This window comes from Saccopteryx bilineata, chromosome 2 (assembly GCF_036850765.1).
Source record: "Saccopteryx bilineata isolate mSacBil1 chromosome 2, mSacBil1_pri_phased_curated, whole genome shotgun sequence".
In the NCBI taxonomy this organism is placed as follows: Eukaryota; Metazoa; Chordata; class Mammalia; order Chiroptera; family Emballonuridae; genus Saccopteryx; species Saccopteryx bilineata.
The window spans coordinates 80,232,995-80,259,435 of record NC_089491.1 but is presented as its reverse complement, the minus strand read 5'-3'; the positions used below and the strand labels follow the sequence as shown (position 1 = coordinate 80,259,435).

Sequence of the window (26,441 nt, the reverse complement as noted above, 5' to 3'; positions counted from 1 at the left end):
CCAGGTAGATAGAGAAACACTGGCCATTTCCATGTTGAGAGACACTAAGAGACACTAGCCAAGTACTCTCAAAGCTGTGAGACTTAAAGGACAAAATCAGTATGTAATGGATGAGTTTGGAGAGAAGCAAAATACAGAACAGACAATATTTTACAAGCCCAAAGAGGGCAGAGAAAGGAAGGTTTGACTATATTGGTATGTCCAAAACTAACTGGTGTTTACATGTTTAAATTCAAACTGTGGAGAGAGCAGCGATGGACCTGCAAATGCGTTGAGAGGCAGGAGTGGCAACTCGCTCAGTCAGAGGTCAGGGCAGCTCAGCAGGAGAGGTCTAGTTGTGGGCCAGGGAGAGCTCATCGGACCTCCCTTCCTGCGGTCCATCTGAAAAGAATCTTCCCTACTTTAAAAATAACTTGGACTTTGTTATATGCATTATTCTCACATAACAATAGCTGATAAATATTGAGGGTTTGTTATATGCCCGGAACAATTATAAGCATTTTACATGATGAATGCATCTAATCTCCACAAGCACCCTCTGACTCAAGCACTATTATTAACAGCATTTTACAAACAAAGAAACCGAGTTGGAGAGTATAAAGAAGTCCTTGGGGTTATATAACCAGGAAGTGACAGAGGCAGGATTCAAATCTAGACCACGAAGCCTCAGAGCCTGCAGGCTTCACTGCCATGCTGCACCTGCTCTTGTAAATTATTATGAACAAACTTTTCCTGCATCTGGTCAACTCAGGTGCATTGGTAAGACTGAAGTCCACACATTCCTTACAGAATCATGGGAACACCTGTGCCCTCTGAGACTCAAAACACGTATTTCCCCCTTTGGGTCTACATTGGTACTGAACTGAAGGTAAAAACTCTGCAGTGTCTCTAGGAGCAGAGGAGCACGGAGACGTATCGGAAGGGACTGATGGCAAGGGAGCAGAATCAGCTCTTCAGTTCATACTCGGAAAAGTTCAATGTGAAGACTTACAGTGAAAAATACATGGAAGCAAAGTTGGGCTAATGTTTTACACGTTTGAGAATTGCTTTCAGGATGTGTTTCATTTTAGAAAAGCTAGAGAAAAAAACAGGAACATTTATTGAGTGTGAACTATGTGCCTGGCATTGGGCTAAGTGCTCTTTCACACATGCAATCTCATTTAACCTCACAACAATCCCATAAAATATTATTAATTTCATTTTTATGGATGAGAACAAAGTCTCAATGAGGTTTTACACTTTGTTAGAGATCACACAGCTAATAAAGCGGTATAATTGGTAATCAAACTTGGAAATGCGCGGCTCCCCTTCCCCCTGCAATTTAGGTTATATCCCATACAGCGCTGTGTAGGATCTTGTGGACATTCGAATGAAATTGTAACCTCTTGATTCTAGGTAGCCATGAAGTCTAGGTAGACTTCACTAGTCTGTAAACATTTTGAAGCACAAACCTAGGGGCTTATACATTGCTGTATGTCAAGAACACTTGGCAGAAGGTATGCCCAGAACAGTAGATGGTGAGCCCCTTAGCACTGCTAGAGTAGACACTGACAGAGGGTAGATAATAATCCCAGGTAGAGACACAGATAAAATCTAAGGCAATGTATACATTTGAGCCTTAATCTTGCAGGCGTCCCCAAACTACGACCCGCCCGCGGGCGGCATGTGGCCCCCTGAGGCCATTTATCCCCACCCCCACCCCCCGCCAAACTTCTGGAAGGGGCATCTTTTTCATTGGTGGTCAGTGAGAGGAGCACTGTATGTGGCGGCCCTCCAACGGTCTGAGGGACAGTGAACTGGCTCCCTGTGTAAAAAGTTTGGGGGCCCCTGCTAGAGGGACCGTTTGGCAGATTTGCCATCAGATCTGAACAAAGCCCACCACTGAAGCACAGGCCGCGGCTCCCTGAGTCCTGCTTACGGTGTTTGTCATCCACCTCGCCGGGCAGCCCCTTCCACCCCTTCCCCGGTGCCTCTCTGGCTGCTGCCTCTTCCCTGGCTTTGAACCTTTTGGCAGCCTCCAATAGCTCCTCTTCAAAGAGCCGAAGACAAGCCTGATGTTTCAATTGCCTTGCTTAATTCCAGACAGGTTTCCATTAATAGTATTAAATTCAGGTGAACAAAGCGTATTTAGTTTGTGACAGAGCTGAATGGTATCTGGATAAATATAAACAAGAGAGTTAATCCCATAAGAGCCACTATCTGCCCGCAGTTGGAAGGATGTCAGCAGTGCCCTTCCTAAGGGAGGTCGGAGGGTGGAAAGCAGGAGAGATTTAACGAGACTGGTGCTGAGCATCTGGACTCTGTATTAAAGAGAGGAATAAAGCTTGTGACTGGAATACATTAGGAGAAAAGCAAATGCTCTATTCACCAAAAAATAGACATTAATAATATCAGTCTTTAATCCACCCCAGGGCTCCTTAGCTTGCCTTATTCATTGTTGACTTTCATCTTCTCTGCAAAGCCTCCTGCTAAAGGGCCCTTCTCAGATCAGCTTTAGGTCATGGGGGCAAAAATACTGTTGCTAAACAGATATGCAAGGGAGTAGCATGTGTGACTGGAAAACAATGTGACAACATAATCCCAGCATGGACCAATGAGGTCAGTGTGGGGTGATGCTGGCTTTTCTAGCATCTACTGAATCATCTGATGGGAGCAACAATTGAAAAGAATAAATACAAACACATGCAAGATACCGCCACAAAGACTGCCTCGCCAAGAGCTGAGAAAAAAGATCCTATTTTGGTAGGATCTGTGGGGAAATGCAGGGAACAATGAGCACGGAGCTAGGAGACCACAGTTTGCTTCTTCTCTCCACAACTATTTGAGGGACTGTGTGACCTCAAGCTGCCTGGCCTCAGAGAAATAAAGACACTGGTTCAACTGGTATGTATCGAAGGTCTTTTTTAGTTTCAAAGGCAAGGATTGGTCCTATGGAAGAGGGGTTTTACAAAAGTGCACTACTGCAAGACCACAACCTTGAGAGACATTGTAGTCAATTTTCTTAAGTCACCATGAATAGATGCTTTGCCTAACATTGATGGGTAAAGGCAAGGCATTGGCAGGTGCGTTAGAGCAAGAGGTTGAAATAAAACAGAATCAGAGAACACTCCTCACTTCAAATCATGACCAAAGAATTCCAATTCCCTATGGATCTTGAAGTCTTCTATGCACTAGGTGTAACAAGGAGAAATGACAGGATCCCAAAAGAGCATTCAATAATCTTAGGTCACCATTATGTCTCCCAACATGCTACTTACCTATTCACATCTTTTCTCATGTTCTTTCTGTCTGGAATAGCTCCCCCATTACTGCTTATTAACATTCCCCTCATCCCAACACTATGACCTCCTGGATGGAATGAAATGTCCTTGCATACTCTTTGTTTATCACTTAGAGCACTTACTTCATTCTACCTCATACTACATACACATCGCCTCCATTTAATTATAATTACAGATCATAAGCTTCTTGAAGGCAGGGAATAGATCTCACTTATCTATGTGTTCCTGGGCCTGCTTGGCACATTGTAGGCACCCACCCAATAATGGTTTCTGAATTGAATTTAACAGAGACTTTCATGTTACCTGCTAACGTGACGGCAATGGAAACAGAGTCATAGCCCAAGGCATTTGTGGCGTTACAAGTGTAGAAACCCACATCAGCTTCCACTGGTGCCAGGATCTGTAAGGAATCATCTGGTTGTAGAAGAATCCTGAAACAACAACAAAAAAATAATGCAGGTCAGGTCAGTCAAGTCCTCTTTGGCATTCAATAGTGGTAAAGCAGGAAGGAACTCAAGGGATGTTCAGAACCCTGTTTTCACAACAGGGACAAACTAGTCGCAATGACACTCAGGATCCCAGGCTCTCTTGCCACTGTGATTGGTGTGATTCTGGTAGCAACAACAAATGAGGTTATTGATTGCTTATACTGCTTGTTGATTACTTGATTGAAATGCTACCAGTTGAAATAGACAACATACTATGCACTAAATACACAGAACATACCTCAGAGGAGAGGTATGGAGAGTGAAGGGTTCAGAGGAATCTGAGGAAGGCTCATTAAGGAAAAGGCAAAGTTATAAAGGAGGAATGGTGCTTGGTTAGATGAGGGAAAATAGGCAAAGCTTTTGGATATGAAGAAAGGCATCTGTTCAGCTTGGGGGAAGAAGAGAGGAAGCCAGAAATCAAATATCAATGAGAGGACCTTAATGTGCATAGTAGAAGGCAACTATATGTGTAATTACTCCTAAATTTCAGGTAGTCACATATACATCTACTGTCTTCATTAGTCTGCAAACATTATGGGGCACAGCACTTAAACCATACTTGTTTTAGTTTCCACAATACTTGGCAGAGGGCCCTCTGTGGAGAAGGTGCTCAGTAGAATAAAGGTAACACCTACTATTCAGGATCACGTAGAGATTATTCCAGAATAATCACTAGTTCAGACACTTTGCTTTACTTGAAAAGAATTACAAGAATCAAATTGTGCATGCTTATACCATGAGCTTCAAAACCCACTCCAAACTCGGTCTACTACTATTTTTTCTTCTCTCAACTTAGGCCACTTAAAATAACTATCTGCTACACCATGGCTGTTAGGCAGATTAATGACTAAGGATGACTTGAAGCTGATGTCTTGGTGACGCTGATGATACCTGGAATGTGTTTGTGGAGGTGAGACTCCAGAAGGGCAGTGGGGGTGGACAGAGTGGGAAGCTCAGAGATCCAGTGCTTGGATCTAGCAGGGTCTTAGGTTGATAAATCATTCAACAGCACAGAAATGGTCTAGAGAGGCTTTGGACTTTTAGAATCAGTCATTTCTATCTTTGTGATAATTTCTAACTCCCTAGTTTGAAAAGGCATAAATACCCGATCACTCAATATTAAACTAATATCCATCCTTAGAAGGCAAGCAGGTAGCAGGGGCTGTTTTTCAGGAAAGGGGAAAAAAATCCTATAAAAAATGTCAGAAGAACTCACAAGACTTGGTGGTGAAATTAAGACCGGGAGTCAGCTCTCCTGCCTTAGCAACACATTCTCCCCGCTACACAATTCTTTTCTTTCTTCACTGTTTCCCCAGACTCTATGGCATCTGCAGTTCGGCACGGCCTCGAGTCAGCTCTTAATTATTCTGAGGTGGGTGAGGAGTCTGGCAATGAGTCAGGCCCCCTCAATGCTGCTTTTGGCCTAGGGCCTGTTGCCTTGCTTACTCTTACCTCCTGTCAGAGGAAAGGCAGGAAAGAGACAAAGCAAGGCTTACATCAATCAATCTTCAACCTAGTAACCAACGGGCAGTGGTAACACAACAAATGGGGAAGGAAATAGAAAACCTTAGCCAAAGGGAAGTTTCTGGATGGTTTGTGTTTCACTCAATGTCATTCCAGACCATCACTGCTGTTACTGGGGACAGTCAAGCTTTTGTGACATTGAATCAGCTGAAACGTTGTGAGGGATGACAGAGAGGCTGTTGAGAGACTGTGATAGAGCTCATCCACTCATTTAGTCACTCATCCGTCAGATACTAGGTGTTTTCTCTCAAAGTCAAACAGTTACATGTTAGTTTATTTCAAAGAAGTTAATAAGACAAAGATGACTCTACAATTTACTTATCTTTGGTAAGCCATACAATAATTAAGTAATAATGTTGCTGTTTTCTAAAGGAATCGTAACAGATTAATAATAAGAGTATTATTGCCAGATCTCTTTAGATGTTCTGGCTGTTTATGATTTAAATCCTGATGATGTCCCAGGAACATATATGCCTCCAGAACAACTTCCCAATTGTTATGGGGAAATAAGGAAAGCAGGCTTAATCAAATTTCAATAGTACTAACTACCCAGGATGATTGGATGGAGTAGATCTATTCAGTTTTACCACACTTGAAAAGCATGGATTAAAATTTGCTGAGTTCCCAAGTCCACTGGGCCAGCTGCTTCCCTAAAGCTGGCACTCTTTCTCTCTTCTCTACAGAAAGAATTCTTGAACAGAATATTCAGAGAAGGAGGCTAGAAGATAGGTCTACTGAACTTTATTTTCGTCCTGCTATGATTTAAGTAATCATCATTAGCAAATCCCTTCACCTTTCTGCATTTCAGTTTATCAATTTCTAAAACCCCGTTGAAGTGTGTTTTTCTACCCAGCGGGCAGAACTGTTAAAATGATGTTGATAAGGTACTTCCAGACCATCTTTTGGTATTTCAATGACCCTTCCATTGATAATGTTGGACACTCTGAATGGAGAATTAAATGTGAGGGAGAGATGAGAAGAAAGAAGATTGTGAGAAAGATCACAGCTATGTGATCTTAGCTAATTTCCGCTCAATTTACTAGAGCTTCATATTCGGACAGTGCTTTTCTCCTGTAGAACCGCTGTCCTGTCTGAGCCCTTGCAGAGGATGTATACCCCACTACCCCACTGGGCCTGAACTAACCCCTACTGGGTGGGGGTTAGTTTTTGTAGCTACATGAGTTCCTTAGGCACTGGTGCTACTGAGGGAGCCCTAGTGCTGTCTGCCCGTCTAAAGCCTGGAGAAGAATGCTCACAACATCTGTGAAGAGAGGGGAGATCTATGACACCAGACACAAAGCCATGAGGGCCTGGACTAGGATAGGAATAGCAGAAATGGAAAGGAATCTGGAAACTGAGACCTAACATTTGTATATTCTTTTATTTCATAATCCATCTCTCCAAAGATTAAAAAAAAAAAAGCTCAAGTATTTGCCTTCATAAAACAGTTTTAAATACTGTCTTAAGACAAAATCTACATGGGACAAAATTAATTTTGTCATGTATTGTGTAGACATAAATTATTTATATTCATAAAACTGACCTCTTTAGCTCAAGGGTCCATAGTTATGTGACGGTAGAGTCAGGATTTGAAACAGAGTTTCTTGGGCCAGCACCCCCGCACCCCAATCTATCAAGACTTTATTATGTGCATAAAATTGGTAGGTGGGGTTTGGAGGTTGCCACTTGTGGGATCTGGAGAGAGGATCCAGGCAGGGCTTTCTCAGAAACATGTCAAGGCAAAGAAGAGGGCTCGCTGTGGAGATGAGGGCTTGCTGTGGGCTCTCTATCTAGCCTGGCGTCTAGGGAGAGAGATTTCTGGGGAAATTATTTTTTTTCCCTTTTACTTCAGGCATCTACTCTATTAATTTAACCTAATTTGTTAGTAGCTGATTTCTGTCAGCATGTATTTGGGTCTCAATTTTGACAGGACTGTTTTAGAATGCACAGGCACAGACACATGGTGCTGCTTTCCAAGCAAAACCAGAAAGATTTCTCTGGGGTTGTTTTGGAATTTAGAAAATCAGAGGATGAGGGGACATGGAATGGGACATAATTAAAACCTACGTAGCGAATGGTACTGTGGTCATATTAGGGGTATTAATGCTCGCTGCTTTCCTCTCATACCCACACCACACTTTCTGTTTGGCTTACTGAGCTCACACTTAATGCTTTATTTCTTTGGCCATACTTTTATCCTGAAAATGAGGGAGCAGTTTTGCTTTCCTGGTGGCCTTTACTTGTAAGCTTCTAGGTGTGTCTTCTCAAGCACTCCACCAATGAGGTAAGGAACAGTTGAGAGAGAACAAATAATTTTTTTTCAGTTACATAAGTAAAGCCCTCGTCATCCATGTAAGTGGATACAGATCAAGTGCGTGTGGGCCAGTCCTACCAGGTACAGCTCCTTGAGGCGAAGTTGTCTCCTCTGCATTTGCAATGTACAGTGAGAAAGTATTCTTATTTGAAAAGAAGGCAGCTCTAAATGAAAGTTTCTAGCTATGCTGTGAGTGGGGGGGGGGGGCATCACGATGCCTTTGAATCCTGGGGTCAACCCTAAACACCACTGTCCTGTGTGGGCCCGCCTCTCAAAGTGATGATGCCCATGACCAACCAGGTGAAGCTGCCTCACAGGGAAAACCTTCCTTTCACTCAAGAGACACGGAGTCATGTGGTAGGTTTGGGTAAGCCTTTCAACTCAGTGAACCTCTACGTGCCTTCTGCTAATTTAAGATAATACTGATCTCAGAGAGTTCTTATGAGGAGGAAATAAAGGAGTGTATGGCTCCATCCTTACTATTTTCTAAATAAAGAGGCTTAAATGTCAGATGCATTAGTATACATAATGGTACAGGTGGTGGTATTCTATGTTACTATTTTAGAATTCCTCCTTGAAATTTCCAGTTGTCAGAGAAAATTTCCAAGCTCTGGACACAGAAATACCCATCTGCTACAGGGGCCATGATGTTGTACCATGGCAGGTCTCTTAACCTAACAAGTAAATATTCTTAAATCCATTGTAGGCCTCCACACAGAAATGGAAGCTGGGAATCACAGGTACCCCCTTTATCTCCATAACAGTATCTTCTTCATCTGTTCAAACTTACCTGCCCCACATCCCAGCACAAACCTATCTCTCTAGTCAAGATGGTTTCTTTGACTCTCCTTGTCATTAGTGTGGGGCTGAGTTCATGGTCTTCCTCCTCCTGTCTGTCCTTCCAAATTCTCCCCATCCCTTAAGAACGAGTTCTAGTTGTACTTCCTGTGTTGCTGGGGTGTGCAGAGGAGCCCCCCCCCCCCAGATCTGGCAGAGCTGTTCTGAGCTCTACTACAAGGCCCTTTCCATTTATGATGTTTCATTTCTTCAGTTAGACTCTAAACTAAATATTTCAGGGACTGGAACTCTTTTACTTCTTTCATAGTTCCATCTTCAGTATTCAGCAAAATGCTGGCATACTGAATAAATACTTATGCAACACTTGTTCAGTTACCTTCAGAGTAAAGGAGCTGGAATGATCCTACTGACAGTATGGCACAGTGAGTAAGAGCCCAGGCTGAAGAGCCACAGAGGCTGAGCTCTACCCCAGCTGTACTTTGTAGCTGTGCAGCCTTGGCCATGTAATGCACATAAGTGCTCAGTGGCACAGTTTTCTCATTTATAGAGGGTTAAAAATTATAGCACCTATCTAGGGCTGTTGTGAATATTCTACATGACTTCAGGACTTTTAAGAACTTGTTCCAGCTCTGGCCGGTTGGCTCAGCAGTAGAGCATCGGTCTGGCGTGCGGGGGACCCGGGTTTGATTCCCGGCCAGGGCACATAGGAGAAGCGCCCATTTGCTTCTCCACCCCCACCCCCTCCTTCCTCTCTGTCTCTCTCTTCCCCTCCCGCAGCCGAGGCTCCATTGGAGCAAAGATGGCCCGGGAGCTGGGGATGGCTCCTTGGCCTCTGCCCCAGGCACTAGAGTGGCTCTGGTCCTGGCAGAGCGACCCCCGGAGGGGCAGAGCATCGCCCCCTGGTGGGCAGAGCGTCACCCCTGGTGGGCATGCCGGGTGGATCCCGGTCGGGCGCATGCGGGAGTCTGTCTGACTGTCTCTCCCTGTTTCCAGCTTCAGAAAAAAAAAAAAAAAAAAAAAAAAGAACTTGTTCCATTGCCTGACCTGTATAAGAAATTGTGGACATGCAGGTTCTTATTATTCTGTTGTTGCTGATGTTGCCATCAGCATTGTGATTCACTCTTCGTGTCTAAGTTTATGTATTCTGGATGTTGTGAGAAACTGCTTTGACATAGGTAAACAACAGGAGTGTAGGGGTTTCAAGGACCAGAACACCAGTCAGGTATATGGGAATGGAGCAAGGGGTCTGCTGAGTGAGGGGAGGGGGAGTGCGCCTCTGCACCTCTGCTTCCGGGGCAGCTCTGGGGGTGGTAAGGAGGGGCAGAGGGCTGAGGCCCCGTGGCACACTGACTGGGCTGGCAGCTGCCTCAATCCTATTCCTGACTCGGAATTTCTGAATAAGAGCAACCAGTTATTTCCATAACTATTTTAACACTATTAACTAGATATTGAAATCTTAGAACTTAAAAAAAAAAAGGCTAGGATTCTGCAAATTGCAAACATGTATACAAATAAGAGTAAAAAAGAGTTGGAAAAATGTAAGCAAAGTTAAGAAAGGCTGTGCAAGGAACAGCTGCTCCAAACTCCTAGGAGGAGCTGTTGAGGGCTTTACATTACCATGAAATGCAAAACAAAAACAAAAACAAAACAACAAAAAAGAACCCCCAAATAACCCATGTTTTTTTCTGCTTAAAGATTCATTAGGTTAGGATAATCAAATCCACCACAAAGGGTGAGTAGAAACCAATATTTGTTAGACAAGTGTATAAGCTTTATATAACTTTATTCTTACTATCATGTTACTATTGTAGATTGACATTATTCTCCCATTTTAGAGAGGGAGCAAAAATCTCAGAGAAGTAACTTGTTCAGCTAGTGCACATGGTGGAATCAGGAATGGGGGATGACCTTTGACCTTAAAAATAAACAAACCTAACTGCATCCAGGCATTCACTGGGGCCTAATAGGAAGGTATGTGGTTTGGCCTCATTTTTGGTGGGGCAATTTGTGCCAAGGCTTGCAGTTACTCAGGGAAATGGACACTCACTACCAAGAATATTCTGGATTTTAAATAGCTGGAAGGCATGTGGTTTGGCCTCATATTTGGTAGGGGGTGCCGTTTGTGCCAAGGTTTGTTGTTACTTAGAGAAATGGACAATCACTACCAAGAATATTCTAGATTTTAGATAGCTTGAGGTTTAAAGAGAAAAAAATGCTGTGAGGGGAACAGCTCTATGAGGAAGATTTTTTTTTTCTCTGAAACTAAAAATTATAGTAGCCTAGAGACTTGCAAGGGAGAGTTTTCTTTTGTACAGATATTTTGGGGAACAGATTTGAGGTTCACGAAGAGTTTCACATCACCATTTGGCTAGGGCAAACTTTTAAAAACTTTTGCTGTTTTTAATGTAATTGCCAACTGAAAGTTATTTAATGCCGGAAGCCTCATGATTGCTCCAGGTGGAAGTATAGAAAATATTTTTGGAATGGGAAAGGCCACCCGACCACACATTCTTCACCCTGTCCTAATATTTCTTGCCAAACCTTTTAGTTTCTTTCTCTTCAGAAATTCATAAAGGCCTGGATTTGCTAATATGAGTAGTTTTATCTGCTTACTAGGTAGTTCACTTCAAACTACAAACCGCTGCTTAAAATGAATGTGACTGGGTTTTCTAGTCACTCAGGACGGGGAACATCGGACCTCTGTCAGCTGTCACCTGTGTCTGTGAATAACGCGTGATCGGAATGCTGTCATGCCAGTCCCAGTATTTCCAGGGGCTGCTCGCATGCGTCAGCAGCAGAGCTGAGCTGTTGAGGCGGAGATAGGATGGCCTAAAAATCCTAAAATGTTTACTTTCTGGCCCTTTATAAGAAAAATTTGTTGACCCTGACCTAGAACACGAAGGAATTTTCACTTGTGATTTGTTTTGGTGCTTGTCTCGTTTATGACAAAAAAGTGAATTACTTTTTTGGAAAGTTGCCATTGCTAGGACCATTTCTCTAAGAAGAATAAGCTAACCTCCTGGGGGCTCTTCTGAGGTCTCCTAAGGCTTTCAGAGTCTAGATAGTGCCTGACTCTAACCTCCACCTGTGCTGCCCGATTGTCACTGATGACCTCCTGTCCTCCGATGTTCTCTGCCGCCTGACTAATGCTGCTCATTTCTGTGACCTTTACACTCCCTCCCCCCCCTTTTTTTTTTTTGCTGACACTTATATATTTACTAGGATGGTGCCTTTTCTTCTGACTTGCTATTCTTACACTTTTCAGCTGGGAAAAACATTTGTCATCCCCATTTCCTTTAGTTCTATAAAGGAAACAAGCCAAACCAAATTGAAACCGGTTTCTTCTTCCTTCCCTATCTGCCCTGCCTCCAGTATTTATATTATCTGCAAACTTGGAAACTGCATTGCATGTGCTTATGACTTATACATCGAGCATTATTCACACTGCGGTGCTGGAACTGACCCTGGAGGCCATTCCCCTCTCATGCTCTCTTCCAGTCCGACTAGTTTCCATCTGTGGATCCTCCGTGCTGCCCAAGCCTTCCAAACACTCCTTAATTCATCTCTTATTCAACACCACTTTAGAACGTTGTCCAAAGCTTTCTGGAAAAGCAGAAGCATTTAAAACATACAGATTTCTTTCCTACCAGATCAAAAATAGCAAAAAAAATTTCAGTAAACTATAGGCATCCTCTCCTGTTGCCTGGATTTAGGCTGATAATTCTCCATCGCTCTCTGTTTCCCTAGATACCTTTCTATTTCAACCCTTTGAACAACTGCCCTGGTGTTCCTCAAATAAGAATAAAGCTCCTTATTTTGTGATGTCCTGGAAAATAGTGTGGTATATTGTCCCTCTATCTACAGGATAATGACACAGACACACTGACAAATGAGTATCCAATGTGACCCTGGCATTTTACAGATATTTCTACTCTCCACACCCTTGCTCGTATGCAAGGCAGGTATGATCCTTGGAACCGGAATTTGAGCCTAAGTTGCTCTGAGGTTAGTCTTACTGTCCTTCTACCACTGTTGGCTGCCCTTTGTGCTAACTGATGTACCATTAGGTTGTTCTTCCTGGTCAAGGAGGTGTCCAGCATAAATGACCAGCATAAATCAGGTAGACCCAGAATAGGAAGAAAACAGGAAAAGCCTTAGGGATCAAAAGGCAGAAACTTTTGGGAGGAAAAGATCAATCTTCATCCAGCTTTTCTTCCCAATTTGTAATTCACTTCTAGTGCCAATTTTGGGGAACCTGGCTTTTCTATTCTGTAACGAAGTCAGGAATGTCCTTACAGATACTGTTTCTGGAGTTGGAGTCAGATGTAGGAGCACTGTACATATCCGATAGGCGAAAGTAGGTTTACAGTTGTTCATGTGGAAAATGATACAATAATTAGTAAAAAATAATACAAGAATAAACTCTGTGTTTTGCATACTCACAACTGTAAACCTACCCTTGCGCCACCCTGTGTATTTATCTGTGTTATGTGAGCCTCCTGGTAGTAGATGTGGGGAAGAATTATTTCAGAGATCCTTTGGCCAGTGTTGTACTCTAGCCAAATGCAACCTGGTGTTAGCTTTCGCCTGACTCTCACCTCATAATGTGGTAGACAGCAGGACAGCCCAAGTAGTGTTCGGTGTTTACACAGTGTAACTATAAAGCAAGGAGCAGTTCGCTTCATCTTGCTTGTGGTGTAGGGTTCTAAATATGCACATTCTCTCTCTCTCTCTCTCTCTCTCTCTCTCTCTCACACACACACACACACACACACACACACACAAGCATAGGGCATAGGCCATAAACACTGTAAACATATACAGTAAGAGACACAAACACAGATGTAACAATCATAATGTTTACTGGGTGTCTATTATGTGCCTAACACTGTGCATATTTATAGTGGGGTATGCATATGTGAGGGTTGAGCTACCAATAGAAGAAAAGGAAAAGGCACATCCAACAGATGTGCCAGAATAAAAACAAAAGCCTCATAGATGAAAGCCAGCTGGCCAGAAGATTGGATGTGAATTTGTGTTGGTTTAGCTGACCCCAATGGCTTCTTTTCAAAACAATGGCAAGTCCATGTATTCAACTGAAGTTAAAAATCAATAAAAAGAAATAACCCTTGGAGCCAGACTGCCTTGGGTTCAAATCCCCACTTCAGTACTTATGAAGTGAATCTAGCATCTCTGTGCTTTGATTTCAACATTTGTAAAATTGGGAGAGTAACCTCAAAGGGTTATTATAAGAATAAATGAACACTTGTAAAACAATTAGAACAGTGCCTAGCTCAAAGCAAATGCTCATTAAATGTTACTGACGGTTATGATGATTTTTGCATTGGCCTGGATGTGGTAGGAGAAAGGACAGCATTAGGTATTTACTTCTACAATTATTCACTCCAAAGCAGTACTTTTCAAAACTGTATAGCTATGAGCCACAGATCCTCAGAGCATCCTGACACTTCTCATTTGGGCAAGGCAAAGATGTTTAGCTAGGAGTGGGGAAACCTTGAACTCTGCCATACTTGCACATTAAATACTGAAAATCCAGATTATGCAAAACCATGCAAACTACATTCTCTAGCATTGAGGAAACCTCCCTCCTAATCATGGGCGTCCATCATTCCTCTGTTCATTCATTCACCAGTTTATCATGTGTTGAGTGTCTCTTATGTTCTCAGAATTGTGGAGAAAAAGACTTTCTTAAACATCTGTCCTTGAGGAAGATTAACGTAATGCAGATGGCAATGTGCAAAAACACCTAGCTGATTCTAATACACAGTCCTAGTGCTGAGATAGAGTACTATGCATAGGATACTATGTAGGTGGTGGAGGAGGTCATCTGACCCAGCTTCCTATAAGGAAGTATAGTATTAGGCAGACAAAGTGGGTCGGAAGTTCCAGGCAAATTTGTAAACAGCAAGTAATTGGTTCCTATGGCAGGGCAGAGCTCAGTAGGGTGAGGTGAGGGTATGGTAAGGGATGAAGTGAGCGAGAGGCATATGTGAGGTGTTTTTCATCATCCCAAGGCATTTGGAACTTATTCTCAAGTGATGTCAAAGCATTAAAAGAATTTTAAGCATAAGTGCACCATGGAGTTTTTCTAGAAAGGTGCTCTGGCAAGAGGATGTCAAATGATCTAGAGCAGGAATCAGTAAACTTTTTCTGTAACAAGATAAATAGTAAATATTTTAGGCTTTGAGGGCCACCTACTCTGGTCTTTGTTGAATATTCTACTTTTTGTTTGATTTTATTTTCATTTATTATTATTTTTTTAGCTCGCGCACTCACGAGAGAGAAAGAGACAGGAAGGGGGAGAGATGAGAAGCATCAGCTTGTACTTGTGGCACCTTAGTTGTTCATTGATTGCTTCTCATATGTGCCTTGACTGGGAGGTTCCAGCCGAACTAGTGATGCCTTGCTCAAACCAGCAACCTTTGGACTCAAGCCAGTGACCATGGGGTCATGCTATAATCCCACGCTCAACCTGGTGACCCTGTGCTTAAGCTGATGGGCTCGTGCTCAAGCTGGTGACCTCGGGGTTTCAAACCTGGATCTTCAGCTTTCCAGGTTGATGCTCTATCCTCTGTGCCACTGCCTGGTAAGACTGTTTGTTTGTTTTTAAAATCATAAACACTATTCTTTTAACAACCTTTTAAATAACCTGGGTACAAATCCCAGCTCTACCACTTATTAAGTGTGAGACCTTGAGCAAATTAACCTAACAGCTCTGGGCTCAATTTCAATGGCTCTTTTAGTAACTCTTTAAAAGCCATTTTTAATAATCCTTCAAAAAACTGTAAAAGCCACTGGCTATAATCTGCCAATCTCTGGTCTAGAGAAGTCAAACCCAGAGTTAGGAGGCTGTTGTAATTGGCGAGAGCTGACAAAGGTGAACCAGACCAGAGGCAGTGAGAACAGAGCCAAATGGAGGCGTGGAGCTTGGAGAAGCTAGAACAGTCTGGAAATACTTTGGCTCAGCAAGCTGGATGCATGGGGTTTACTTTTCTGAGATAAGGTTTCCAGAGTTTAGTTTTAGATATATTGAGTTGGCCTATTTGTGGAGCATCTGGGTTGGAACGTCCAGTTGATTGTTTTGCATATGAGTCAGAAGAGAGACTGTCTGATGCTAGGTATCAATAGTTGGGAATCAGTGGCACACAGGGGAACGTTTGGGCCACAGGAATCAGGTATACAGAAGGGGACTCTGAAGGAGGCAGGTAAGAGTTGGGTAGAGGCAGAGACACTCACAAAAATGACGGAGAAGGAATAAGCAGAGAAGTTGGCAGCAAACCAAGAGTGCGTGGTTTCTAAAGTGGCAAGAACTTGTTTTTAGGAAGACGTGCTTAGCCTGCATAGAATGCTGCTGACAGGCCAGATTAGATAGGTAATATTTTGAGAGACACTATTTTTGAACAAACAAGAAATAACTTTTTGGCGAGGGGTTTTTTTCCAAAGAAGAGTATGTCGCATGCAGCTGTAGAATTCAAGGTAGGCAAATAGAAGCCAATCCTCTGAGTGGCAATGTTAAGTAGGATTTAAAAAGATTCATAATTAACAACTTTGGTGGGGGGTACTTAAGACAGCCTCCTCTATGTGAAATATTTCTAGGGTATAAGTTAGCTACTTTAGGGCTGTAGGAGTGATGTTTCAAACCACTCAGGCACCATTAATGTACCAAGCCCAGGAAGTGAGGCTGGAATACTTCTCTTCCAATTGGTGTCTAACTTTAAAAATAATGAATAGCAAGTGTATAATTCTACTCTGAGGTTCACCTTCCTCCTTTTCTCTCTCTCTCAGAACTTCTTAAAGGTGGTCCTTAAACCTCAGGTCTCAGAATCACCTGGTATACTTATTAAATGCAAATTATGGGGAACTGTTATATAAAGAATTTCTATGGTAGGGTAGGATGCAGAAGTCAGCATTTCTACCAAGTTCCTGGTAATATTATGCACATTGAATTTGAGAACCCCTCTCCTATCCACTCTTAAAAGTTTAGGAGTTTAGAGAAGTATTCTGCCCATTGGTATTTAATACAAATTTGGGGGTCTAAGTTATTTTTTCCTACACTAGCACTTGTGTATGTCTTAGTTTCTGAGGGGAAGTGACCTTGCCTTATTTATCATCTCACTGTCTGGTGCCTATCACTGCGTCTAATGCCCAGCAGGTATTTGTGGAGTGAAGGGAATGAGTGCAAAGGACCCCTTACTAGTCCCACCTAGTTTCCTCTACACGCATGTTCCTCTGTACTTGCCAGAAAATAGCTAGTATAAGCCTATAAAACTGGCAAATAGATCATTTTAGTCTCCTGTCTAGTATCCTCCAAAGTGTCCCTGCGGTACTCAGACTAAATCCTAAATCCTACCTTGACCTATCTTGCTGGCTCAGGATGTTGGAGAATATCCTTGAATACACCGTGAAGTCCCACAGACCAGTATTCAGCTGCATCCTGCAGACTCTTTCAGAAAAACAGATTTGGGTACTAAGCAAAAACAGACTAACTGAACTATAAACTGGGCATTTCAGCACCCCTCTGTTTGAAAATAAATGAGCATTTCTGACCCGCTACCGAGCACGGTAATGACAAGCAAGGAGACCCAACACAAAAGAGGTCACCAGCAGCCCAGAGCGAAGCAGTCTGAGCGGCAGCTCCTCGCCTCCTGCATGCTCTGGGAAGATCTACTCACTTTCTTTTCTCAAAAAGTACTTGGGAAACTGTATGCAAACTAAACTTCAGCTGTATTTCATACTGGCCATTTAAGTAAAATGGAAAAATCATGGTGTCAAAGATCAGAAACAGAAATCTTATTTTTCCCTACCTCAGGCCATTAACTTGTATTAAAATGTTCTGTCCTTTTCTCCACAGCCTCTCCAACACTTGTCATTACCTTCCTTGTTGATAACAGCCAATCTAACAGGTGTGAGTTGGTATCTCATTGTAGTATTGATTTGCATTTCTTGAATAGCTAGTGGAGATGAGCATTTTTTCGTATATCTGTTGGCCATTTGTATGTCCTCCTGAGAGAAGTGTCTCTCCTCAGGAGAGAAGTGTTCAGGTCCTCTCCCCATTTTTTAATTGGATTGTTTGCTTGTTTGTTGCTGAGCTTTGTGAGTTCTTTATATATAAAGCTCTGTCAAGGCTCGGTCTAGAAAAAATCTTGACAGTGGCAAATACTGATGAGCTTGCCTTCATGATGCTACTCCCCACTGCCACTGCCACCAATGTCCTGGTGACAGAAGATGCAGAATTGGGCTCTGCTGTCCTAGGCCCAACACCTTTGGAACCTCTAGCACCTGCCTGCCATGTGCCTTGTTCCTAGCAAGATACTGCTAGAACTTCTTTATCTGACAGCCGTTAGGGCTAGACTCTCAATGCCCATCAAAGTGGAAATTAAAAGATGAAAGTAGTGTTTCCATGTGGTATTTCAAGAATTATTGGTATTCCTGAGATTACTAGGACAAAAAAATTGTTCACTGATCAAAACAGTACTTGGAAGACACTGCACACTATATTGTGTACTTGGAAAGTCACAATACACATTGGAATGCTTAAAGGATTTAAAAAAATGAAAAAACCAAAATAATGTTCAATTGGGGGATAGTGAAATGCATTCAAAAACAGTAATCAGCTGTTTAAAAAAGATGATATAAATTTCTACATACTATTCTGAAAGTTCTCCTAGACACGTTGTTGAATAAAAATTAAATCAAATTTTTAAACGAGTAATAGCCCATTTAAAAAAACAAACTCTATATGTGCATGTTTTATATATAACACAATAAAATATATAAAAATTCCAAAAGGATGTATACCAAATTATTAAGACTGACAGCCTCTGGGGAATAGGACTGGGGGGGGGGGTGCTGAGGGAGACCTGCATTTTTACTTTATAGATTTAGGTATTATTTGAATTGTTTTATAGCCCCTTTATTACTTTTATAATAAAAAGCAAGCATTATATTAAAAAATAGAAGTAAAATCCAGCAGTAAATACATCTGTTTAGCTTTAAGTGAGCACGTCCCAAACTCATGCGATCAATGAAGCTGTTTTGTGGAACACTCAGAAACAACTTGTGCAACAAATTTAGAAGTTACTGCACTCAAGGCTCTCCCCACGCCCTGCCCGCATATGGCTTTTCACCTCCTGCGACCTTCTGTAAATGAGTGAAGGGACCTCAGGGGTGATTTGGGACACCCCCTTGCTTTTGAAACGAAGGGACTAAGGTCATGAAAAGAGAAGGGTCTTGGCAAGATCAGCCTGAAGCCCACAGTCTTCATCTGGCTCCTTCCACATCTTTCCTATAGTCACCAGGTGACTGAGATGGGCCATGACCTTGGAATTTTGTTAAAAACTTATTAAATTAAAAAAAAATCATTAAAAAAATCTCCAGTACCCAAGAAAATTGTCAGGATCTCTGAGTAAGCCCTGGCCTCAACATGCTCCCTGAAGTTCCAGGCACAGAACAGGGGAGTCCTAAGGACCCCTCCTTCTTCCCAATGGTCTTGTCTTGTTCTACAGCTTTTCAGGAGCAGGTAGGTGTTAATCAAAGGAAGGGATCCTGAAAATGGCTGGTAGAAAACATCAAAGGTCCAGAGCAGAGGCGGATTAAGGTCAGTTGATGCCCTGGGTGCGGAAGAAAAATATTGGGCCCCTTACATTAGAAAAATGTGTAAAGTTGGGGGTTTGGGAGCCCTTCAGAAGCTGGGGTCCAGGGTGTGTACTCGGTGCACCTGCTGTTAAATCCGCCTCTGGTCCAGAGGCAACTTGGGATCCTTAGTGAAGTGTAGATACTTAGAAGTATAAACTTACTCAGCATAGGCTTGAGTTGGACAGAACTGGGTTTGAGTCTGACCTCTTGATTCTGTCTTTCACTTGCTATCTAACATTGTCAAGTTCCTTAACTCCTGGGAGCCTCGGTCTCTTCATCTCTGAAATAGGTACAATAGCATGTATGTCATACCTTGTGGTAGGCATTAAGGAGATGGCTATGTAAGTTGCTAGCGTATGAGGCTCAGAGTGTGTAGTTAGTCAAGGAATGCTAATTCCCCCCTTTTGTCTCCCACAGCCGACTGCTACTCCCTTCAATCCTAGTGGTCCCAATCCTGGGCATTGGGCCCAGGGGAAAAGAATAAAATGGTACCTACACTTGAGAAATGGGCTGCCTTGTGGAGGAGATGACTTAATTTGGTCACAAGAAGTGCGACAGGTGTACTGACAGAGATGAGCCCCAGGGCACCACTCTTAGCCTGCACCCCGCATCCTTGGGCTGGACACTGGAGCTGCTTCTCAGTGTCCCAGTGGCCTCAGGGGACTTACTACTACTTTGGCTCGATGCACAAATTTGTTATAAGGATTTCTGGAAAGAACCGCAGGGATCATAGCAGTTAAGCTGATCAAGGAAAGTATGAGAGGCGGAGGACCAAGCTGAAAACCAGTGGAGAGGTTAGGAGCACGGGCTCAGAAGCCTTGCCACCTGTGCTCAGCCCCTGTTTCCAGTGCTTCCAACATCTGTGCCGCAGTTTTCTTAGCCATGCTGTGGTAACAACAGTAGTACTTACCCCCCATAGGGCTTCCTTTTTTTTTTTTTAAGATCAAACAAAGTAATAGCTTTGAAAAACTGAGCACAGAGGTCTGGTATACAGTAAAAGCATACAGAAAAACAGCATTGTTATTAAATCTTTTTGGTCTGTAAGTTCTAAGGCTGAGAGGCAGTGTTATTGACAATTTAAAGGCAAAAAAGATGTGGGCAGGGTAGATAACATCACTTTTGTTCACCAAATCATAGAAAAGCAGACAGAACTATACTCTTTGGCTTCATAGAAACTTGATATCACATCCTTGGGCTGGCTCTTATGAACATGATCTTGGGTGAGTTGCTGAACCTTGATTTTCTATGCAAAACCGAAGGATAATGTCAATCTTGTGGACTGTTGGAATACCAAATGCAGTTCCATAGAAATAAACCCACACACCATCTGGTACAATAAATCCTGGCTTCTTTCCTTCCTTACACAAAGCTAGCAAACCAGAGCAGAGGGCAGCCAACCAGTAGTGTTTAGAAGTATATTAATGAAAAGAGCATTCCATATGGATTCAGAGACAATAAAGAGTTAAAATGAAGACTCGGGACTGGAGGACCTTAAAGGTTCCTCTCCTACCCATAGTCTATGATTCTTCAAGTGACTGTTTTATTTATTTTTTTAATTTTGGCTTATCACCTAATAAAATTATATTTAGCAAATTACTTGACTTTGTATCCCTTTCTGTAAAGTATGGATAAAATCTGTACCCACTTCTCAGGGCCACTGTTAATATTTGCCAACACTTGCCTGGCAGACAGTCACTATGAATTACTGCCAGCCATCACCATTGTGGGCAGGGCCACTATAAAGATTACGAGAGACAATATAGTATGTAGAAAGCATGACACAGTGCTTGACACATAGGTAGTGTTCAAAAATATTGTTATTATTATTACTTCCAATACCACTCTTGATTTTACATTACCATTAGCTATGGCCCAAGGACCAGTAAGTAATACATGCTGTCATCCCAGTAATGACACATCAAAACAGAGACACCAAGAGATAGTAGGATAATTAATCACAGGTCCAACCGGGAATAAAAGCTTTCTGGAACAAACATCCTAGTCCAGCCCAGACAGAGGATAGATAGGCTCGCCCACCAGGAGCAGCAGGTGCTGGCTGTACTCTCTCCCCAGCCCTGGGACCACACACGTGGGGACAATGTCTGGGTGTATAACACTTCATCTCACAAAGTGGTAATATAATAATCCCTTGGCGTGAAATGATTGCTTTTTGCCAATAGTTCAAAGCTATCCAGTGAGTATCTCATTAATCTCCGGGATCCTATGGGGATCCGGGTGGGTAGGCATTGCTGCTATTACCTTATAAAGATGAGAGTGTCCAATTTGGAAAAATTAAATACCTTGTCTTTGCTCCAACAGTCTATCAGTGCTGACAGAGGCCTGAAACCCAGTGTGATCCCTGAGCCTGGGCTCTAAGTCCTATTCTTGGAAACACCTTGAAAGAAGAGTGAATAGGGTGCTTGGAAAAATGGGGCCCTGACCCCCCATCCTTTCTAGACCAGGTAACTGCAAGGCTCACCTGTCACTGAACTGAACCTCTTCTCCGTTCCTGGCCCAGCTGATGGTGGGCCGGGGGTTGCCTACGGCCTCACAGTGCAGGAGCACACTCAGTGTCCCACTGGCCAGGGCCACAGTCTGCCCAAGATGGGTGACCACTTCGGAGGCGGAAAGCTGCTGGGCAGCTGAGATCTTCCGCAAGATTGTGGGCTTGCGGTGCGGCCGGCGAGAGCCACCCCCCGCCTCCCCGGCGGAGGTGCGGAGCAAGCTGGTGAAGCTGGACACGGGCTTCCGAGGTGGGATGGCCACCGGGGGAATCCTCTGCTCGGACGGCTTGAGGAGTGTGTCCTGGTGCTCGACATGGCTGCGGAAGATCTCCTGGGCCAGCTGGGCCACCAGGTGCTTGCTGTAGACATCACGGAGCTCCTCCGGCTGCTGGGACAGGTTCCGCAGGATGTCATCCAGGCGCCGCTGCTCGGTCACGATGGTGAAGGGCAGGTGCATGAGGGCCTGCTCAGCATTCTGGTCCTCCTCCGAGGATGTGTTCCTCTCCGTGGAGTCCTGCACCTCCCACGAGGCCAGGAGCTCCCCGGGCCAGCCCCCCTGCTCCAGTAGCCGAGAGACAAGGTCATCGTAGTGGCTCCCTGGGTCAGCAGCGAGGCCCCGCTTCTCAGCCTTGCTGCCGTTAGAGAAGATTCCATTCTGGTGTTTGTGGGTCTGCAGCACCTCCTTGGGGTTGGCCTTCCTCACCGGGAGGGCCTCTTCCTCGCTCCGCAGGCTCACGGGCCGGGCCACCAGCTTCTGGTTGCCTCCGATGAGCTTAATCACAAACTGCTCCCGGGCTGGGCCTGCAGAGCAGGTGTAGATGCCCGCATCAGAGGGCTTGAGGCGATGGATCTTTAAGAAGCCAAAAGGGGCCACGGTGACATGGGCGGAGCTGATAAGGTGCTGGCCGTCCTTCTCCCAGGTGATGAGGGGCTTGCGGTAGCGCCGCGTGGGGCACCGCAGCACCACTGCGGTCTTGGGGAGCAGGTATGCGAACCCACCCACGACGAAGTGCAGCTTCCTCTGCCTGGGGGTCTGGATGTATATCTTCCTTGCAGCCGTGATGTGTGGGTTGTGCTTTGTGGATGGCCTCCCCGGCCCTGTAATGAAAGGAAGGGTGGATGGACAAATGGAGAGCAGAGAAAAATGAAGAGTGAGATGCAGGGACAAGAAAGAGGAAAAAGCAGAGTGGGAAGAGAAAGAAAGAGGATGACACACACACAAAAAAAGAGGGGAAGAAAGTTGTTCTTCAGAGCCTTTTTTGGCCTGGGCCTTCATTGACCACCTTATGCTTTACTGGAGGAGCTTGGCTACCAGCTGTGGACCACCAAGCTGTAGGCACAACCAAAAACCAGAGGGCAGATGAGTTGCTGTGGAACCTGATCTCACCCTGCTGGGCCTTCCTGCTCCTGGGAGCTGAGACGCAGGGTTCTAGGTGGAGGCAGATCCCAGGGGAAAGGCAGTTTCTCTCATTAAAAAGACTTTAAAAATCAGCACCATGAAAAAGAGGCAGAGGACAAAGGGAAGGAGAATGTCCACCTTTCAGTGTTTCTCCTTTGCATCCCCCAGAGCACCAGGGCCTCATGTCCACAGGGGAAGAGACCCCAGAAGTGTTACAACTTTAGGGGTTAATATTAAAGAGAACAAATCTGTTTAGAATAGTTTAAAACCACAGAGTGGATAACATTAGACATCATCAGCAATAGGCTGCCTCCAGCTTCCAAATCTCTGTCTGCCTGCAAATGAACTTTGCTTTCCCTCTTGCAAACTCGTTTTCCAGGAGAGAAGAGAATTTCACCTGGTCACATGCAATTAAGATTCCTTTTCCATCTCCAGCTTAGTTCACCAGCCAGCTGCCCTCCAGGGCCGAACAATCTCCCACTGACCTGGGTTTAGGGAGGTTCCTGCGAGGCTATGCCTCCTTCCACGTGGGTTTCATTTCCCCATCCCCAGCACTTGGAGGTACTCACTTGCACAGGCTGCCAGCATACAGGGCCTGATTGACGAAGAGAACGGCAGGGGAGGGCACAGGGAGGAATTGACAATGGCCGAGACCCCGGTTTTCAGCACCTTCCTGCAAATGGCACTTCGAGTCTGGGTGCCCTCGCCACAGCTTGTGGAACACTGATGGGGAGACAAAGGCCACATGCATGTAAATGCGGGATACTATGGGCAAGTGGGGCTTTGTGTGAGTTTTCAAACTCACCAAAAATATGAGAAAAGTTGTTTGGAAAAGCAATAGGCACTAAGCGGGAGAAATATTAGTTATTTGACAATGTGCAAAGACGTGTTCATATTGTAGCCACATTCTACTGTAAGATTTTCTACTGTAAGGTTTTCTGTAGACATTTTACTTGTTTTTACTCCTATGGCCTGGGCTTTAGAGTTAGACAGTCCTGTGTTCAAATGCAGCTCAGTATTTCACTACTTGGCAAGTTACTTAAACTCTCTGAGGCTGTTCCTACTTCTTGTGCTTATTTTTCAAGGTTGGGAATAATTAAATGAGATAATGTATTTTAAATGTCACACACAGAAATGACACTCAATGCTAATTCCTTCGTCCTTTCTTCACAAATAAAATATTTTAATGTCAATCATCAGGTAAATGTTATATATCTACTTTGTCTGAGGTGGGGTGCTAAACCCTATAGGGAAAAAGATGCGTGTCCTGGCCAGGTAGCTCATTTGGTTAGAGTGTCATCCTGATACACCAAGGTTTCAGGTTTGATCCGCGGTCAGGGCACATACAAGAATCAACCAATGACTACATAAATAAGTGGGACAATGAATCAATGATTCTCTCTCTCTCCCATTTAATCTCTCTCTCTAAAAAATCAATTAAAAATTTAAAAAGATGTGCAAGACAGTTCCTAATGTCAAGGAGCTGTCATCAAATGAAGGAAAAAAATCCAAATGCATTATTAAAATGAAATAGTACATTAGGAAATAGGAATCAAAACCACAATGAGATACCACTTTATATTCACTAGAATGGCCATAGTAGGAAGATAATAAATATTGGTGAGGATGTGGAAAAAGTAGAGCCTTCATATATTGCTGGTAGGAACATAAAATAGTAAAGCCTACTTGGAAAACAGTTTAATAGTTTCCTAAAAAGTTAAATATAAATTTACCATGACACCCAGCAATTTCACTTCTAGATATCTACCCAAGAAATATGAAACATACATCCACACAAAGACTTGTATGTGACTATTCATAGCAGTGTATTCATAACAGACATTAAGGGAAAACAATTCAAGTGTCCATTAATTGTTAAATGGATAAACAAAGTGGTATATCTAAACAATGGAATATTATTCTATCATAAAAAGGAATTTAGTTCTGATATGTAATGAAACATGAATGAACCTTGAAAACATTATGCTAAAGTAAAGTAAATTTTTTAGTGAAGCTGTTTAAAGAGTTGAAAACATGGGGTCCTCTTGTTACAACACAGTTCTGTTCCTACAACAGTGACATAACCTGAATTTTGGTGTAAGTCGAAACACACCCTAGCCTAAATCACATACCTATCCAGCACAGTTGTAAAATCATAATCTAGAACATAAAAACACAACTAAGCCACAGAAAAGGAATATTGTGTATTCTTCCGTCGCATGCAACCAAACTAGTTCATCCACGTAGTCTGTAAGTATGGTGCTAACAGTGTAAGCCAAAACACTCACATCTCAATTTTTTCAACTTTTTATGGGAGTAAGCTTCGTCAACTTGAAACATCGTATGTCAAAACTGTTGTAACCCAAGGACCCCCCTGTAGTAATACAAATTTTAGTAAAAATACAAAACTAAAAGACAAGTCAAGTATTATAAAATTAATACTAACAACTGTTGAATGCACTAGGGATTTCCTGACCTAGGTCTTGAAGCTGGGTAGAGTCTGGATGGGTATAGAGAACGAGGGATAAGCATGGAGTCAGGGAAATGTCCAGAACAAAGGAAGAACAGTTCAGTGCTGATGTCTAAGGCAGGTTTGGGGGCAGAGCTAAACCTCTTTGAGCAGAAGGATCACATCAAGAGTGTCAGGAGTTCAAGAGGTAAATTTGGGCCAGACATTGCTGATTTTTAATTTTCAGACAGGAGGTTTGGAATTGGTCCATAGGAAGAGCCATTGAAGGGAGGAGTGAAATGATGAAAGAGGTGTTCTTAGAAGGTTAATCTGGCAGCAGTGTCCGGGAGGAATGGGAGTAGGAGATGGATTGCAGGTAGGGGTATCAGTGAAGGAGGCCGCCACAGTAGTCCAGGCCTAAGATGATAAAGGCCTGAACTAGGGTCATGGCAGTGTGCCATGTTAACTTGAAAAGGACGGTAAAAACCAAAAGATATTATTTTTTTCAAGTATTATATGTTAGCCCATTGAAATAAAGTATTCCATGCAAAGTTCTATGATATACACTATCCTGAAAGACATTTAAGATGCAAAAAATGGGGATGAGAGTCCAACCCACTGATTTTGTTCCCTGATGATCATAGATTCCAGATTCCACTCAGCCCTTATTTTATTGTAAATGACAGCACCAAATCCAGGGATCAGGTAGAATAGAGGTAAAGAGCCTGGAAAATTTGAAAGCATGCTCATTTTAGTGCTGCTAAGTAGAAAAATAGAAAAATAGACTGCATGTCAGAAGATTGATTTATGATTCTGGTCAAGTCTAGTTTCTTCTCTAGGCTCAATTTCCACATCTCTAAAACAGGGAATCTAAGTTAAAGCAGAGAGTTTCTTAATTAATTAATTAATTAATTAATTAATTTTAGATTTTACATATTCATTTTAGAGAGAGAAGACAGAGAGAAAGAGAAAGAGACAGCAAAAGAGAAGGGGGTGAGGAGCAGAAAGCATCAACCCTCATATGTGCC

The 26,441-nt window shown here is 43.1% G+C and overlaps 1 protein-coding gene across 5 annotated transcripts in view; it reads right to left on the bottom strand.

Moving 5' to 3' along the window:
- Positions 1-26,441, bottom strand: part of ADAMTSL1 (ADAMTS like 1) — a 1,054,626-nt gene that overhangs the window by 115,298 nt on the left and 912,887 nt on the right. For all 5 annotated transcript variants that reach the window (XM_066257319.1, XM_066257321.1, XM_066257318.1 and 2 more), the window contains 3 exons: positions 23,534-23,687; positions 21,541-22,663; positions 3,585-3,712 (listed from right to left, as the gene is read on the bottom strand). In XM_066257319.1, the coding sequence (XP_066113416.1) occupies positions 3,585-3,712; positions 21,541-22,663; positions 23,534-23,687 (1,405 nt within the window). The remainder of the gene's footprint in view (positions 1-3,584; positions 3,713-21,540; positions 22,664-23,533; positions 23,688-26,441) is intronic.